At 39.2% G+C, this 15,033-nt stretch overlaps 1 protein-coding gene across 1 annotated transcript in view; it reads left to right on the forward strand.

Annotated features, from left to right (window-relative positions):
* Positions 1-15,033, forward strand: part of LOC128614456 (E3 ubiquitin-protein ligase HECW1) — an 86,153-nt gene that overhangs the window by 43,983 nt on the left and 27,137 nt on the right. Inside the window, exons 11-13 of the mRNA XM_053635749.1 lie at positions 9,060-9,210; positions 11,418-11,527; positions 14,221-14,342. Coding sequence (XP_053491724.1) covers positions 9,060-9,210; positions 11,418-11,527; positions 14,221-14,342 — 383 coding nt within the window. The remainder of the gene's footprint in view (positions 1-9,059; positions 9,211-11,417; positions 11,528-14,220; positions 14,343-15,033) is intronic.

The raw sequence follows: 15,033 nt of genomic DNA on the forward strand, positions 1-15,033 counted from the left end.
GCCCCATGCAAAGTGCAGTTGGCACTCTGCCAGGATAAGCATAGGAAATATTAAATGGCAGGTTTTGGTTCCTCCAAAGAATTCATGAGTCATATTCCTTTTATACCGTGCACTATTGATATTCAATAACATCCTGTTTCTGTAAAATCCCCCTCTCCATGTGAAGTGCCCGCAGTGTATTTGAAGTGAGTCAAACCTGCCACTCTAAACTGAGAGAACTGTTCCTCTCTGAAATGCTCTTGTTTCCGTAGATCTCACTTCTGTGTTTCAGCAGATTGGATGCTGGTAATAAAAAAGCTGCTGGGAACAGTGCTGAGCTTTGAATTTTCCCGTAAAACGGGAACACGTCCAATATGATAAAAATAGCCTGCCTCAAAAATACTTCTCAGGGGGCACTTCAAGAGGACACTGTGGCAGTCACATGCACTATGCCCAGTGCTACCCCAGGCATTTATCAAGACTAATCACTCATGACTGATTAATAATAAATCTAAAAAGTCTCTTTTGTTTCTATAGTTTTGAATATGCTTAATGATTAGGGATTCATTTCATATTGTACCACAGCGCTACTGAATTCTCAATTCTGATTGGTCAGAATGTGTTGATAATTTTTTATAACAGCATTTATCCAAAGTGACTTAAAGTTGAGACAGGATACAACTGAGCATTTGAGGGTTAAGGGTTTGCTCAAGTCACAACCAACTTCCAGTCAGTAGCCCTTCCTGATTTATAATTCTCATTATTGTTTCTACTGTATAGTAACAATTCATTCTGAGAGACTTGTATGGCAAACACTAATTTAATACATAAAAATACACAATATACATGTAAAATACACACAAAAAAAATATATTTTTAATTAAATTCTTAATAATTTAAGACATAAAAACACGTGTTATTTAACAAAGAAAGATGTACAGTGGATATAAAAAGTCTACACACCCCTGTTAAAATGCAAGTTTTTGTAAAGTAAAAAATATAAACTAAGATAAATCGTCAGAACTTTTTGCACCATCATTATGAAATTACAGTGTATAAAAAGAATAAGTGAAAAACAGTCAGAAACATCTATAGGGAAAAAATTAAAATAAAAAACTTAATAAACTTGTTGAATAAGTGTGCACACATGTAAACTAATACTTTGTTGAAACACCTTTAGATTTTATAAACACCACTCAGTCTTTTTGGGTAAGAGTCTGTCAGCATGGAACAATTTGACTTGGCAATATTTTCCCACTTTTTCTAGATCCATTCTAGATCCAACAAATTGTAAGGGCATCTCCTGTGCACACCCCACTTCTGGTCACACCACAGATGTTTTGTTGGATTCAGGTCTGGGCTCTGTCTAGGCCACTCAAAAACATACATCTTCTTATGGTTGTCATTCCTTTGTTGATTTGGATGTATACTTTGGGTCATTGTTGTGCTGAAAGGAGAAATTCCTTTTCATTTTCAGTTTACTAGCAGACACCGGAAGGTTTTGAACTAAAATTGACTGGTATTTGTAGCTATACATGATTCCTTCCACCTTGAAAAAAGTCCCAGTTCTGGCTGAAGAAAAGCAGCCCTGAAGCATGATGCTGCCACCACCATGCTTCAGTATGGCTATGGTGTTCGTTTGGTAATGTAATTTTTTTTTGCAACAAACAAACCTTTTGGAATGATAGAATTAGTATACCTTTTGGAATTGGTCTCATTAGACCATAACATATTTTTCCACATGGTTTGGGGTGATTTAGTTGATCCTGGATGTTTTTTTGTGAGAAATAGCTTTCATCTAGCCACCCTACTACAAAGCCCAGACACGTGAAGAATATGAGAGATCACATGCAGAGAGCAATCAATACTTGTCAGATACTCCTGCAGCTCCTATAATGTTGCCGCAGATCTCTTGGCAGCCTCCCTGGTAAGGTTTTGTCTTGTCCTTTTATAAATTTTGGAGGGACGTCTTGTTCTTGATGATATCACTGTGATGCACCATTTTCTCGACTTGTTGATGATGGCCTTCACGGTGTTCCATGGTACATTTAATGTTTTGGAAAATTTTTGTACCACTCTCCTTATGAATGTGAGATCCTGCACAGGCTTTGTGAGCTCTTTGAGGACCATGGCCTCAGCAGTCAGATGAAACAAAGAAGATGTTAAGAAAATCTGATCTTTATTTGTGGTTATATGATCTTTATTATCAGAATAATTTCAGTGATCACAGCTGTATGATTATTACTTTTGAACATGAGATTGGATGTGATTCTGAACACACCCACATCCCTAGTTAGAAAACGGTGTGTACACTTATTCAACCAGGTTATTGTAAGCTTTTTTATTTTTCCTATTTTTCCCTAAAATGTTTCTGATTGTTTTTCACTAAATCTTTCTACATTGTAATTTCATATTAAGAGTGGAAAAAGTTCTGACATGATTTATTTTAGTTAAAATTTTTTACTTCACAAAAAGCTGCCATTTTAACAGGGCTGTGTAGACTTTTTATATCCACTGTATAAAAAATTTATGGAGTCTCCAGGTCCAGTAACTGTCAGTAAGGCAGGAAGATTTTCTTCTCCGTAACATGACAAGTTGTGCTTTGACTTATTATCTATAGTGCCCTCCACTAATACTGGCACCCTTGGTAAATATGAGCAAAGTAGACTGTGAAAAAAATGTCTTTATTGTTTAACCTTTTGATCTTTTCTTTAAAAAAAAAATCACAAAAATACTCTGCTCTCATGGATGTCAAACAATTGCAAACACAGGTTTATCCAGAAAAAAACTTTGTTAAATATAGGTGTACAACAATTATTGGTACCCCTATGAATTCATAGGAGAAAACTATATTTGAAGTACAGTGCATCTGGAAAGTATTCACAGCGCTTCACTTTTTCCACATTTTGTAATGTTACAAACTTATTCCAAAATGGATTAAATTCATTATTTTCCTCAAAATTCTACAAACAATACCCCATAATGACAACATGAAAGAAGTTTGTTTGAAATCTTTGCAAATTTATTAAAAGTAAAAAACCAAAAAAATCACATGTACATAAGTATTCACAGCCTTTGCCATGACACTCAAAATTTAGCTGAAGTGCATCCTGTTTCCACTGATCATCCTTGAGATGTTTCTACAACTTGATTGGAGTCCACCTGTGGTAAATTCAGTTGATTGGACATGATTTGGAAAGGCACACACCTATCTATATAAGGTCCCACAGTTAACAATGCATGTCAGAGCACAAACCAAGCCATGAAGTCCAAGGAATTGTCTGTAGACCTCCGAGACAGGATTGTATGGAGGCACAGATCTGGGGAAGGTTCCAGAAACATTTCTGCAGCATTGTAGGTTCCAATGAGCACAGTGGCCTATATCATCCATAAATGGAAGAAGTTTGTAACCACCAGGACTCTTCCTAGAGCTGGCCGCCCGGCCAAACTGAGCGATCAGGTGAGAAGGGCCTTAGTCAGGGAGGTGACCAAAAACCCGATGGTCACTCTGACAGAGCGCCAGCGTGTCTCTGTGGAGAGAGGAGAACCTTCCAGAAGAACAACCATCTCTGCAGAACTCAATCAATCAGGCCTGAATCTTAGAGTGGCCAGACGGAAGCCACTCCTCAGTAAAAGGCACATGACAGCCTGCCTGGAGTTTGCCAAAAGGCACCTGAAGGACTCTCCGACTGTGAATACTTTCCGGATGCACTGTATATTCCCATTGATATTTTACATTTGTAATCCACCTGGGTGACTAGGAACAGGAACTTGTTCAACCATGACTTCCTGTTTCACAGGGGTATATATATGATGTCACACATAGGCCAAATTCCCTTTCATAACAATGGGTAAGACCAAGGAAAATAGCTGTGATGTTCAGCAAAAGGTTGTTGAGCTTCACAAAATTGGAATTGGCTATAAGAAAATAGCACATTTCCAACAAATGCCCATTTCCACCATTAGGGAAATAATTAAGAAGTTCCAGTCAACTGGAAATGTTATGAATCAATCTGAAATTGGACATGTGTCTATATTGTCTCAACACACTGTGAAAAGGATGGTTTGAGTGGCCAAAAAATCTCCAAGGATCACAACTGGAGAATTGCAGAAGTTAGTTGTGTCTTGGGGTCGGAAAGTCTCCAAAACTACAATCCAAAGTCACCTACATCACCACAAGTTGTTTGGAAGGGTTTCAAGAAAAAAGCCTCTACTCTCATCCAAAAACTAACGCAAGCGTCTTCAGTTTGCCTGACACTACTGGAACTTCAAATGGGATCGGGTTCTGTGGTCAGATGAAACCAAAATAGAGCTTTTTGGCAATAAACACCAGAGGTGGTTTTGGCACACACAGAGAGGTAGCCATATGGAAAAGTACCTTATGTCAACGTTTAAATATGGCGGTGTCTCTAATGTTTTGGGGCTGTTTTTCTGCCAGAGGAGCTGGACATTTTGTTAGGCTACATGACATCATGGACTCTATCAAATATCAACAGATATTAAATGGACACCTGACTGCCTCTCCCAGAAAGCTTAAAATTATATTGGATGGATCTGGTTGGATCTTACAGCAGGACAATGATCCAAAACATACATGAAAAATCAACACAAAAAAGGTTTACTGACCACAAAATCAAGGTCCTGCCATGTCCATCCCAATCCCCTGACTTGAAACCCATAGAAAACCTGTGGGGGGAACTGAAGGGGAGAGTCCATCAGCGTGGACCGTGAAATTTGAAGGATCTGGAAAGATTCTATATGGAGGGATCGTCTCAGATCCCTTGCCATGTATTCTCCAACCTCATCAGGCATTATAGGAGAAGACTCAGAGCTGTTATACTGGCAAAGGGAGGTAGCACAAAGTATTGACTAAAAGGTTGCCAATAATAGGCACATGCGGGGAGGACCAGGAGGAGCTGTTTTCTTAGGCCGGGAGGGGGTCCCAGAAGTTTCCTATCATAAACATCCATCTCTTGGCCAGTGGCACTTTGCAGAGCCAGCCATTTGATATTGAGGTGAGCGGCTGCTCGCTCACAATACTTGAGCAGGACAGACTGAGGTAAGGCCGCAGGAACATTAGTCTGGGGTGTTAAAGAAGGCGGGATGGCCTCATCGTCCTCTGAGCCCTCTAGAAGGCCCACGTCGTCCTCATCGCCGGAGCCAGGCGGCTCGTTAATGAAGGGGGGTTCACCTGGTAACATGCCCTCAAGGAGAGAAGGGTCACTTTGGTTGGCCCAGCTCAGAGAGGCTGCGCCTCGGGAGGTTCCTGGGTGCATGCCGTCATTGCTGTTTTCCCTGTCAGTCAGACTGTCCAAATTTTACGCTCTGGGTCACAGTCAGTTTAAGCCTTCAGCGCCAGAGCTTTTTGAGAAGTGCTAGGTTGTGGCTACAGTTGTCGGGGAAACCAATGGCTTCTTCCACGTGTTTGAGGCCCATGCAGACCATGCAGAAGGGATTAGAATCCCTAGCTGTGATGAGAGCACTGCACGCAGCCGGGCAGGCACGCAACTGGTTATCCCCAGTGGAAGCCAAGCCGGTTTAGTATGCGCCATGGCGGCGAAGCACAGAGCTCACTCGGGTCCGGAAGGCAGGCAGCCGTAGGACGGGGGAAAAAAGGCTTAAGAGGAGGCGGGAAGCCTTACGAGCAGTTTGCAGCGAGTGACACAGCTAACCTGGCTAGCAAAAAAACACGTGGAGGCTGATTCGAGGGTTATGTCCTCCTGCAGACAAAAAGTGCAAGTCAGTGAATCAGAGAGCTGTGCTCACAGAATAAGCTAGAGGTCCCAGGAAGCAAATATCAACTGAGGAAGAGGAGCATGTGCAGGTCACTTATGCACTCAGGTAAGGGGCGTGCCCTTAGCTGGCATTAGACATGCCCTCCTGTCTGTCACACACTGACTTGGTGCAATTGGATGCTTCTATGGAGGTCAAGTACAGATGCCCTTACCATAGGTGGATCTCAAACATGAGATGATGAAAGAGAACTGTTAACATTCAGTTCTAAAATATTTATTTGTTGAAGACCAAAATTATAGAACATACAAATACAAAACACACATATATCAAATACAAAGTTTAGAACCGTTGCACAATGCATCCATTTTTTTAACTATGTAAAAACTATTTAAAAATCTAAGGAGCTCAGTGGTGTCTGGAACAAAAATATTTTAATTTAATATTTATTTAAATTTTTATTTGAGTTATGTTTTATATAGAAAGTTAATCCTGACTAACAATGACAGATAGTCTAGAGAGCTACAGAAGTTTATGTTAAATTACAATAATGCTGTTTATATTTTCCTAAAATATTTAAAAGAGCCTTATATTGAGTGTCCATAAGTGTGGACACTATTCATGAAAGAGTTAATAAATGAAAATTTGTAATTATTGACAAATTGCTGTGGTGTAAAAGGGATAAAACTATTCTGGACATACTGTTGTGATGGTGGTGTTATGACTACCGACCCAAACTCTGTTTTATTCCTCACATACAGTATATTCACAATATACTATTTTATTAATGCATTCTAAAATACCATTATAAAAAAGGATTCATTACTGTATGAATGATGTGTTGAGGACTCCCTTAGTAAATTCATTTGAAAATTATTTTAGGATAGAGGTGTTCAGGATTCTTAGAGCTGCCATCTTGTATTAGACTATTACATGAGGTCATAATTCCTCTCTCCTTTGCTCTGTCATCTCTTCACTGCACAAGCTAAGTAATCCCTCAGCTTTCAGCCCATATGCCGAACTGCTTCCTCAACACAACACGTGACTGCAGTGTTCGGCACGATAATGGCTTTTTCCTAGGCTCTCTTTGCCTATTTTGAGGTATTTGTTGGCAATGCATCACTGGGCTAAATGCAAACATATGGCTCAGACCTCCCCATGCGCTCCAAAACATCAGCTCCTCCTGCGCTTAAGATTAAAGTCAGAGAGGAAGGAGATAGATAGGGGGTAGGAAAGAAAGCGATAGGTGATTAATATGGAAGAAAAGAGTGCAGGAGAGCAGCAACAAACAGCAGGTTTCTGAAAGAGCTGAAAAAGTTAAATCTTGTAAGAGACTTGTAAGACACTTGTACTTTGTAAGACACTTCCTAGAACAATGAGATATCTGTGGTCTGTCGGTAGTTACAGTTTGCAGTCGCACCACACTGTTACCCAGAACCCACAGCTGCCTAAAGACTAACCATTAAGGATATATGGTCTGTTTTCTGGTCCAGACATTGACCAGCAGCTACTCAAAGAGCCATGTTATGTTGGTCAGATCAGTGGGTGCCCACTGGCTGTGTGAAATTCCCTATTTGGCATATCCTGGTGATTTATAAGCACATGACTACAGGTTTTTCCTGAATTACATGTTTTTCCCCTGTCTTACATGTATAAAGTGATGAGCCTGGATCACACGTTGACTTTAACACCTGCACGTTCTGTGTATTGCGGTTTGGGAGAACTGATTTGTGTACAGCAGGAGTCACTGTCTCCTGAGCTGTGCTATTCAAACACACTCATAACCAGCTGACAGTGTGACGGAGTGTTTGCCTGGCTCAGGAGATAAATCAGAGCTTGAACACTCTCTCCTCTGTTCTGGGGCGTGCCACTGAATATGCTCATTGCTTTATTTACAACGATCGCCTAGTCAGAGTGTGTGTGTGTGTGTGTGTGTGTGTGTGTGTGTGTGTGTTTGTGCTATACAAAGAGTGTATGGTTGCCTTTGTGTGTGAGCTCTCTGATTAAATGTATTTGTGAGCGTGTGTATAAGTTCTATTTAAGGAAGACCTGAAAGCACACTTTGTTAAAAAAAATAATAAAAATGGTGAAGTGCTATGTCCTTATTTTCACTTAATATCTCATTATTTTGACTTAATAGCTCATTATTTTTGGCTTAATAACCTGTTATTTCATGATATTATGTCCTTATCTTGACTTAATAGTTCATTATTTCAAGATAGGTAGTTGTTATTTTAATTTAACATTTAGTTTTTTCAATGTAATAACTCATTATTTCAAGATACGTATTATGTCCTTATTTTGAGCTATTATCTTGTTAGTTCAAAATGGCCACTATGATCATTATGGAAATCCGTCAATTTAAGTGTTAGGAATCAAAACCTTGATCATACGTGATCCCATCTAAGTGACTTACTAATTAGATGTAGAAATGTCAACTGAATTCCACTAAAGCCACATTTGAGCTTATTTAGCATCTACAATAGGAAGCAGTACAAAAAATAGGAATCATTATTACTATAAGCTAATATTCAATACATTAGTCTTATTGGTAGATTGTGGGGTTGAAATAATGAGAAATAGATGAGATTTAAATAACATATTAAATTTAATTTATAAGTAACTAATCAGATAAGTTGAAATAATTGCATAATATATTGAAATAGCAAGTCAAAATAATGAGATATTAAGTTGAAATAATTACATAGCACATCCATTTTTTCACATTTTGCAGTTCAAGGCTTTCGTAGGTTGTATAGTTAGCAAAAAAAGAAAAAAGAAAGAAAGAAAACGATTTATTTGTTTGTGTTGCTGGCAAGACGCACGGTGGCTTAGTGGTTAGCACGTTCACCTCAAACCTCCAGGGTTGGGGGTTCGATTCCCACCGTGGCCCTGTGTGTGCGGAGTTTGCATGTTCTCCCCGTGCTGCGGGGGTTTCCTCCGGGTACTCCGGTTTCCTCCCCCAGTCCAAAGACATGCATGGTAGGCTGATTGGCATGTCCAAAGTGTCCATAGTGTATGAATGGATGTGTGTATGTGATTGTGCCCTGCGATGGACTGGCACCCTGTCCAGGGTGTACCCCGCCTTGTGCCCGATGCTGCCCGGGATAGGCTCCAGGTTTCCATGTGACCCTGAAAAGGATAAAGCAGTATAGAAGATGGATGGATAGTGTTGCTGGCATTTAAAAGTCATACCAGTCAAGCATTTGTGGTGTGTCTTGGTATATTTAAGATGACATTGTTAGTGTAATGCTTAGGCTTAAGCTTCATCAGTAGACATAAGGTTGCTTTTGTGTGCTATTTCATAACTCTAACTCTGTTCTGCCTCTCTCCCTCTGTGTGCTCAGACTGGGAGGCCAGGATAGACAGTCATGGTCGTGTCTTCTACATTGACCATGTGAATCGCACCACGACATGGCAAAGACCCAGTCATGCAACAAAATGTCCCAGCATGCACCGCTCCAACTCCATCCAGCACATGGAGCAACTCAACAGGAGGTATTTTTAAAAGATTGAGAAGTAGCGTAAAAGTTTCTGGAGTATCAGGATTTTCTAGATAGAAATATTCATATACTGTGTGAAGTGTTCTCCCTCTATTATATATCTTTTTTATGTGCTTTAAATAATTCACCAATACCCAAATGCCCAAATTTAGCCATATGTGTTTGTAGCAATGTGATGATACTGTATATCATAATATGGTTTAGGTTCATATAACAATTTATGGTGGTGTTTGTATTATTCATAGTAATACTGTATATGTCACTTATTGCAAGAGTTTTACTGCAGGATTGAATATGGTATAGAGAAAAGTGATGTATCTACATAGCACTCTCCATATTATGTCAAATTATTGCATATTGGCCTAAATTTACATGTACGTCAATAGGTTTGGACATGCAATTACAATATTTGTCATAATTTCTACTTATATATACAGTCATGTGAAAAAATAAGTACACCCCATGGAAATGGTTGGCTTTTTTGACATATGTGGCTAAGCAAACATTTGATCCTCTTTGAAACATTGCCTATTAATAAAGTTGATACATTCTATCAAATGACATGTAAAATTGACATTTTGTAGTCATTTTTCACAATTTAAATTTACAAAAAAAAAAAGATCAGTCACATGGAAAAAGTAAGTATACTCTAACATTTATCACAACTTCAGATCCATCATATTAGAATGAAGTGTTCAGGATTGGGTGCCAGTGATCAGAACCTGTTTAGGGAATGCAGGTGGAACCTGTCTTATTTAAACCTCTCATGTGTAGTGTCTGGCGTTTCCTTTGCTATTGAGGTGTGTGGTGTCATCATGCCAAGATCTAAAGAGTTCTGTAAGGCCTTCAGAAAAAAGGGTCTGCCTATGAGTCTGGCAAGAGATTTAAAAAGATCTCTCAATTATTTGAAATACATCATTCCACTGTAAGGAAAATCATCTACAAATGGCGCAGATTTCAAATGACTGGTAATTTGTCCAGGACTGGCCATCCCAGCAGACAGCCTGATGCAAAAAGAAATCTCCAAGAACCCCAAAATTTCATCACAGGATCTGCTAGTAAGTCTTGCAGCTATTGGTGTCAAAGTGCATGCTTCTACAATGAGAAAGAGATCACACAAATTTAACCTGCATGGGAGGCGCACCAAAAAGAAGAAATGGAGGGTTATGGAATGGCCTAGTCAAAGCCATGATTTGAATCCCATTGAAATGTTGTGGGGGATTTGAAAAGGGAAGAACATGCAAGAAAACCCTCAAACATCTTGCAACTGAAAGAATACATCATGGAAGAGTGATCAAAAATTCCAGCAAGCCTGGTGGATAAGAAGTGGATAAGAACACCTGCAAGAAGTTATTTCTGCTAATGAGGGCAATAGTAGCTTCTGAGGCCTTACTGTTTCCACAGAAGAATATCATATCCATTGCAACAAAAAAAAAGAAAAGAAAATTTCCTTGTGGTTTCCTTTGTTCGTGTATTAACTTCATTAATAGGCACTGTTTCAAAGAGGATCAAATCTTTGCTTGCCCAAATATGTCAAAAAATCCAACTATTTCCATGGGGTGTACTTATTTTTTCACATAACATTGCATGTTATATGGCACCAACCCTTTATCCTTTCAAAACATACACTGCAATTGCCTTCTGCATGATGAGCAAATCAGCATGATCACCAAACCAAACACCAGTGGGTTTCTATAAAGACTCTGTAGCTCAGCATGCTATGCTGCCATCTAGAGTACGTAGTTGTAAATGCACAGTTTATATATTCATTGCACAGCATGTGTTCAAGCTGATCTAGAACCTGATTTCCGTTAGTTCCTTCTCATAAGGAGTGTCAAAGGTGTTGCTGGGGATGGAGAATGTTTGAGGAGTTCATAGTTCAAGTTAGTGAGGAGGTTATAGTGCCCTTAGGAGCTGTCATTTAGTTGTTTTTCATTGATCATAACACAATAAATTAAGGAACTCTGTCCATCTATAAGCCCAGGTTTCTGTAATGTCTACTTAAATTTAATCCATAATCCATTATTCTTGCTTATATTGTTCCATATATAGAACACATTACTTACTATTAATATTCTTATTATCTCTCAGAAATCCTGCACTTTGTAACACATTGGTCTGTGCTCCAATATATATATTTTTTTCAGTATGCAAATCCTGTATTGCTGTATCAGCTTTTCTGTCTTTGCCATTGCTGCTCAGGTATCAGAACATCCAGAGGACCATGGCTACTGAGGATGAGTTCGGTGGCCAAAGGCTGGAGAGCAGCAGTAGCACAGAGACAGAGAGCGACGTCCCATCTCAACCTGCTGGTATTGCAGATCCTAATAACACATCTTCATGTCAGCCAGAAACTATTCAGTTTGTTAACAGTCTAACACTTTGGCTAGAGATTATATCTCATAATTTTATTTTTTTTTAAAGGGGGGACACAATAGATACTAACATATATGCACTCACCGTCCGCTTTAATAGGAACACCTGTTCACCTGCATATTTATACACCAGATGATTTTTTCTACCATCATTTTCCATCTTCATCTGTCCATTTTGGGTGAATCTGTGCCCATGGTAGCCTCAGATTCCTGTTCTTGGCTGACAGGAGAGGAACCTGATGTGTCTTCTGCTGTTCTAGCCCATTCACCTCAAGGTTCGGTGTTTTGTGCATGCTGAGATGCTTTTCTGCTCACCATTGTTGTAAAGAGTGATTATATGTGTTGCTATGTGCTTTCTGGCAGCTTGAAGCAATCTGGGCATTTTCCTCTGACCTCTCATAACAGCCAGGGCAATGAGGGTTTAGAAAACTTCACTCTACAGAGACGGCACTTGTAAAAGTTTTACATGATGTTTTAATGGCCACTGACTCAGGTGACTCTGTTGTACTGGTACTTTAAGATTTAAGTGCTGCATTCGATACAGCTGACCCTGAGGTCCTGCTTGCTCGGCTAGAGTAAGTTGTGGCATTAGAGGAACTGCTCTAAGTTGGTTTCAGTCATACCTTAAAAATAGAAGCTTCTCGGGTCTTCAACATGGTGTCGGGTTGATTGCACGCGTTTACATCATTTGGCAATTTCTTTCTGAAACAGCCTCAATATCGTTCTGAAACTGAACAAACACATACAGTATAGGTCACTGTAAACAACATTATGACAAAATGACAACGATTGTGGTCAGTGACTTCTAATTATTAATATTTGAATTCAGTGGTTTTCTTTATTATAATTCACTGAATCATTTGAATCTGATATAAGCTGATTGTTTGTGGTTATTTTAGTTATTATTGTAGGCTGCTGTTCAATTTCTAATATATTCAGCCGTTTGTTTGTGGGAGTACATGATGACAGAGAACATGCTCATGATCTGTGTAATGCTGCTCCTAGCAGTAGGATCGGCGACACAAAGTGTTGGGTAAAGCACTGGTGGGTTCAGGGTCCCAGTGCTAAGAGAAGCATCCAACATATAGTTTACTATTTTTCAGTCACAGGGCCAATTGCATTTTGTTGTAAACAGGCTAAGGGCCAAACTTGTAATAATAAGCTGCTGTCAATTTCTGCACTAATACTGTAATGGGCTCCGATTCAGAGTTAAAAATAACATCGTGGAATGTGAGAGGTTTGGGGAAATTAACTAAGATTAACGACCAGAATTAAACAACTTAATCCCTCAATTGTATCTCTGCAAGAATGACATATGTATTCAAATGACATGACACAAATACAAAGACATTGGAAAGGCCAAATTTATTCAGCTTTATTAACCCAAGGTAGAGTTATGATTTTAATACAATACAAAAGTCAGTTCCATTCCAAATATCCAAGGTTTTACAGGACACAGCAGGATGTCACATAATAATTCAAGGATCTATTCTTAATGAAAACATTATTTTGGCAAATTTGTATGGCTCCAATACAGGTTGCCAAGTTTTTTTGAAAAATTATTTCTTCTACTGTCTTCTTTACTGGGATAATTAATAACTGCTGGAGACTTTAATTGCACAATATCTCCTAGCCTTGACCGCTCTACAGGATCAGGTACACATACAAAAAAAATAAGGTAACTTTGAATTTTGATGGTTGTAACACGTCTCAAAAAAAGTTGGGATGGGGCAACAAAAGGTTGGAAAAGTAAATGTTACTAATAAGAAACAGCTGGAGGTTAATTGGCAACAGGTCAGTAACATGAATGGGTCTAAAAAGAGTATCTTAGAGAGGCAGAGCCTTTCAGAAGTAAAGATGCGCAGAGGTTCACCAATCTGTGAAAAACTGTGCCTATTTTTTGTGGGACAATTTCAGAATAATGTTCCTCAACATAAAACTGCGAAGACTATGAATATCTCATCATCTACAGTACATAATATCATCAAAAAATTCTGAGAATCTGGAGAAATCTCTGGCACCATCTGGCACAGGAATCACACTTGTTCCCCATCTTGATGTTTGATTAACTGAAGCTCTTGAGCTATATCCTCTTGAGTTTATGCACTGTGCAGCTGCTACATGATTGGCTGATTGGATAACTGCATAAATGAAGGGAATGGTGGCTTAGTGGTTAGCACGTTTGCCTTGCAAACACCTCTGCCTGCCTCTGCCTGCCTCTACCCTGTGTGAACAGAGCTTGTATGTTCTCCACGTGCTTTGGAGGTTTTCTCCAGGTACTCCAGTTTCCTCAGTGTAGAATAAGCGGTATGGAAACATATGGATGGATGAAGTTTAAATGTACAGGTGTTCCTTGTTAAAGCAGTGCATGTATATTACATATATGTACATACATTATATGTAAAACTATATTGTTAATTATATGTATATATGTATATATGTTATACCAAAGTTATAATGTCATTTTATACAAAATTCTCCTGACATATGAACTTAGATATCCCGTTTCCAGGCCTCCTTTGAGATTTTCTACAATTCAGCTTGTAATGTGATTGCAGTCATCCCCATGTGTTCCAATAAAAAATAGGCTGTGAATTTTTTGGGACTGTGTATCTTTTCTTTCTTTTTAGATTCAAGACGAGAAGGCTTATCCTCTCCAGTGAGCAATCAGAAGATCACTCTGCTACTGCAAAGTCCAGCAGTCAAGTTTGTCACTCATCCAGAATTCTTCACCGTGCTCCATGCCAATTATGTAAGGGAAACAGGGATATTTGGTATATATTGTGATAGTGAGTAACGGCTATATGTGTAATTCTAATACCTATCAATAGCTTAAGGTTATAACAATAAAACTATTAGTTTTAAGACTTATAGCACAGGGTCTCAGCGTAGGCATGATATACATGGGGCGGCTATGGTTCAGGTGGTAGAGCGGGTTGTCCACTAATCGTAGGGTTGGTGGTTCGATTCCTGGCCCACGTGACTCCACATGCCGAAGTGTCCTTGGGCAAGACACCGAACCACAAGTTGCTCCCGATGACAAGTTAGCGCCTTGCATGGCAGCTCTGCTACCATTGGTGTGTGTGTGTGTGTGGGTGTGTGTGTGTGAATGGGTGAATGAGACACAGTGTAAAGTGCTTTGGATAAAAGCGCTATGTAAGTGTGACATTTACCATTTATACAGAATGTGCACGCATATAGGGACAACGCACTCACACACAGATAGGCAGCTTCAGTCATGGTTCCTAATGGTTTTAAGTGTTTCAAGTCCATTATACTGTGTTTCCTCCAAATGGAAAGCATGATAAGCAAAAATTCGTTCTTGGCTATGCTTGCCATTAGACAGCTCTTATGTTTAAACTAACAAGCATGCATTTCTGTCGGTTGTCTTTTTGTGTAATTTGATCGGAACAATGTGTGATTAGTTGATTGATTCATAGTTT

Source organism: Ictalurus furcatus, chromosome 1, assembly GCF_023375685.1.
Source record: "Ictalurus furcatus strain D&B chromosome 1, Billie_1.0, whole genome shotgun sequence".
Lineage (NCBI taxonomy): Eukaryota > Metazoa > Chordata > Actinopteri > Siluriformes > Ictaluridae > Ictalurus > Ictalurus furcatus.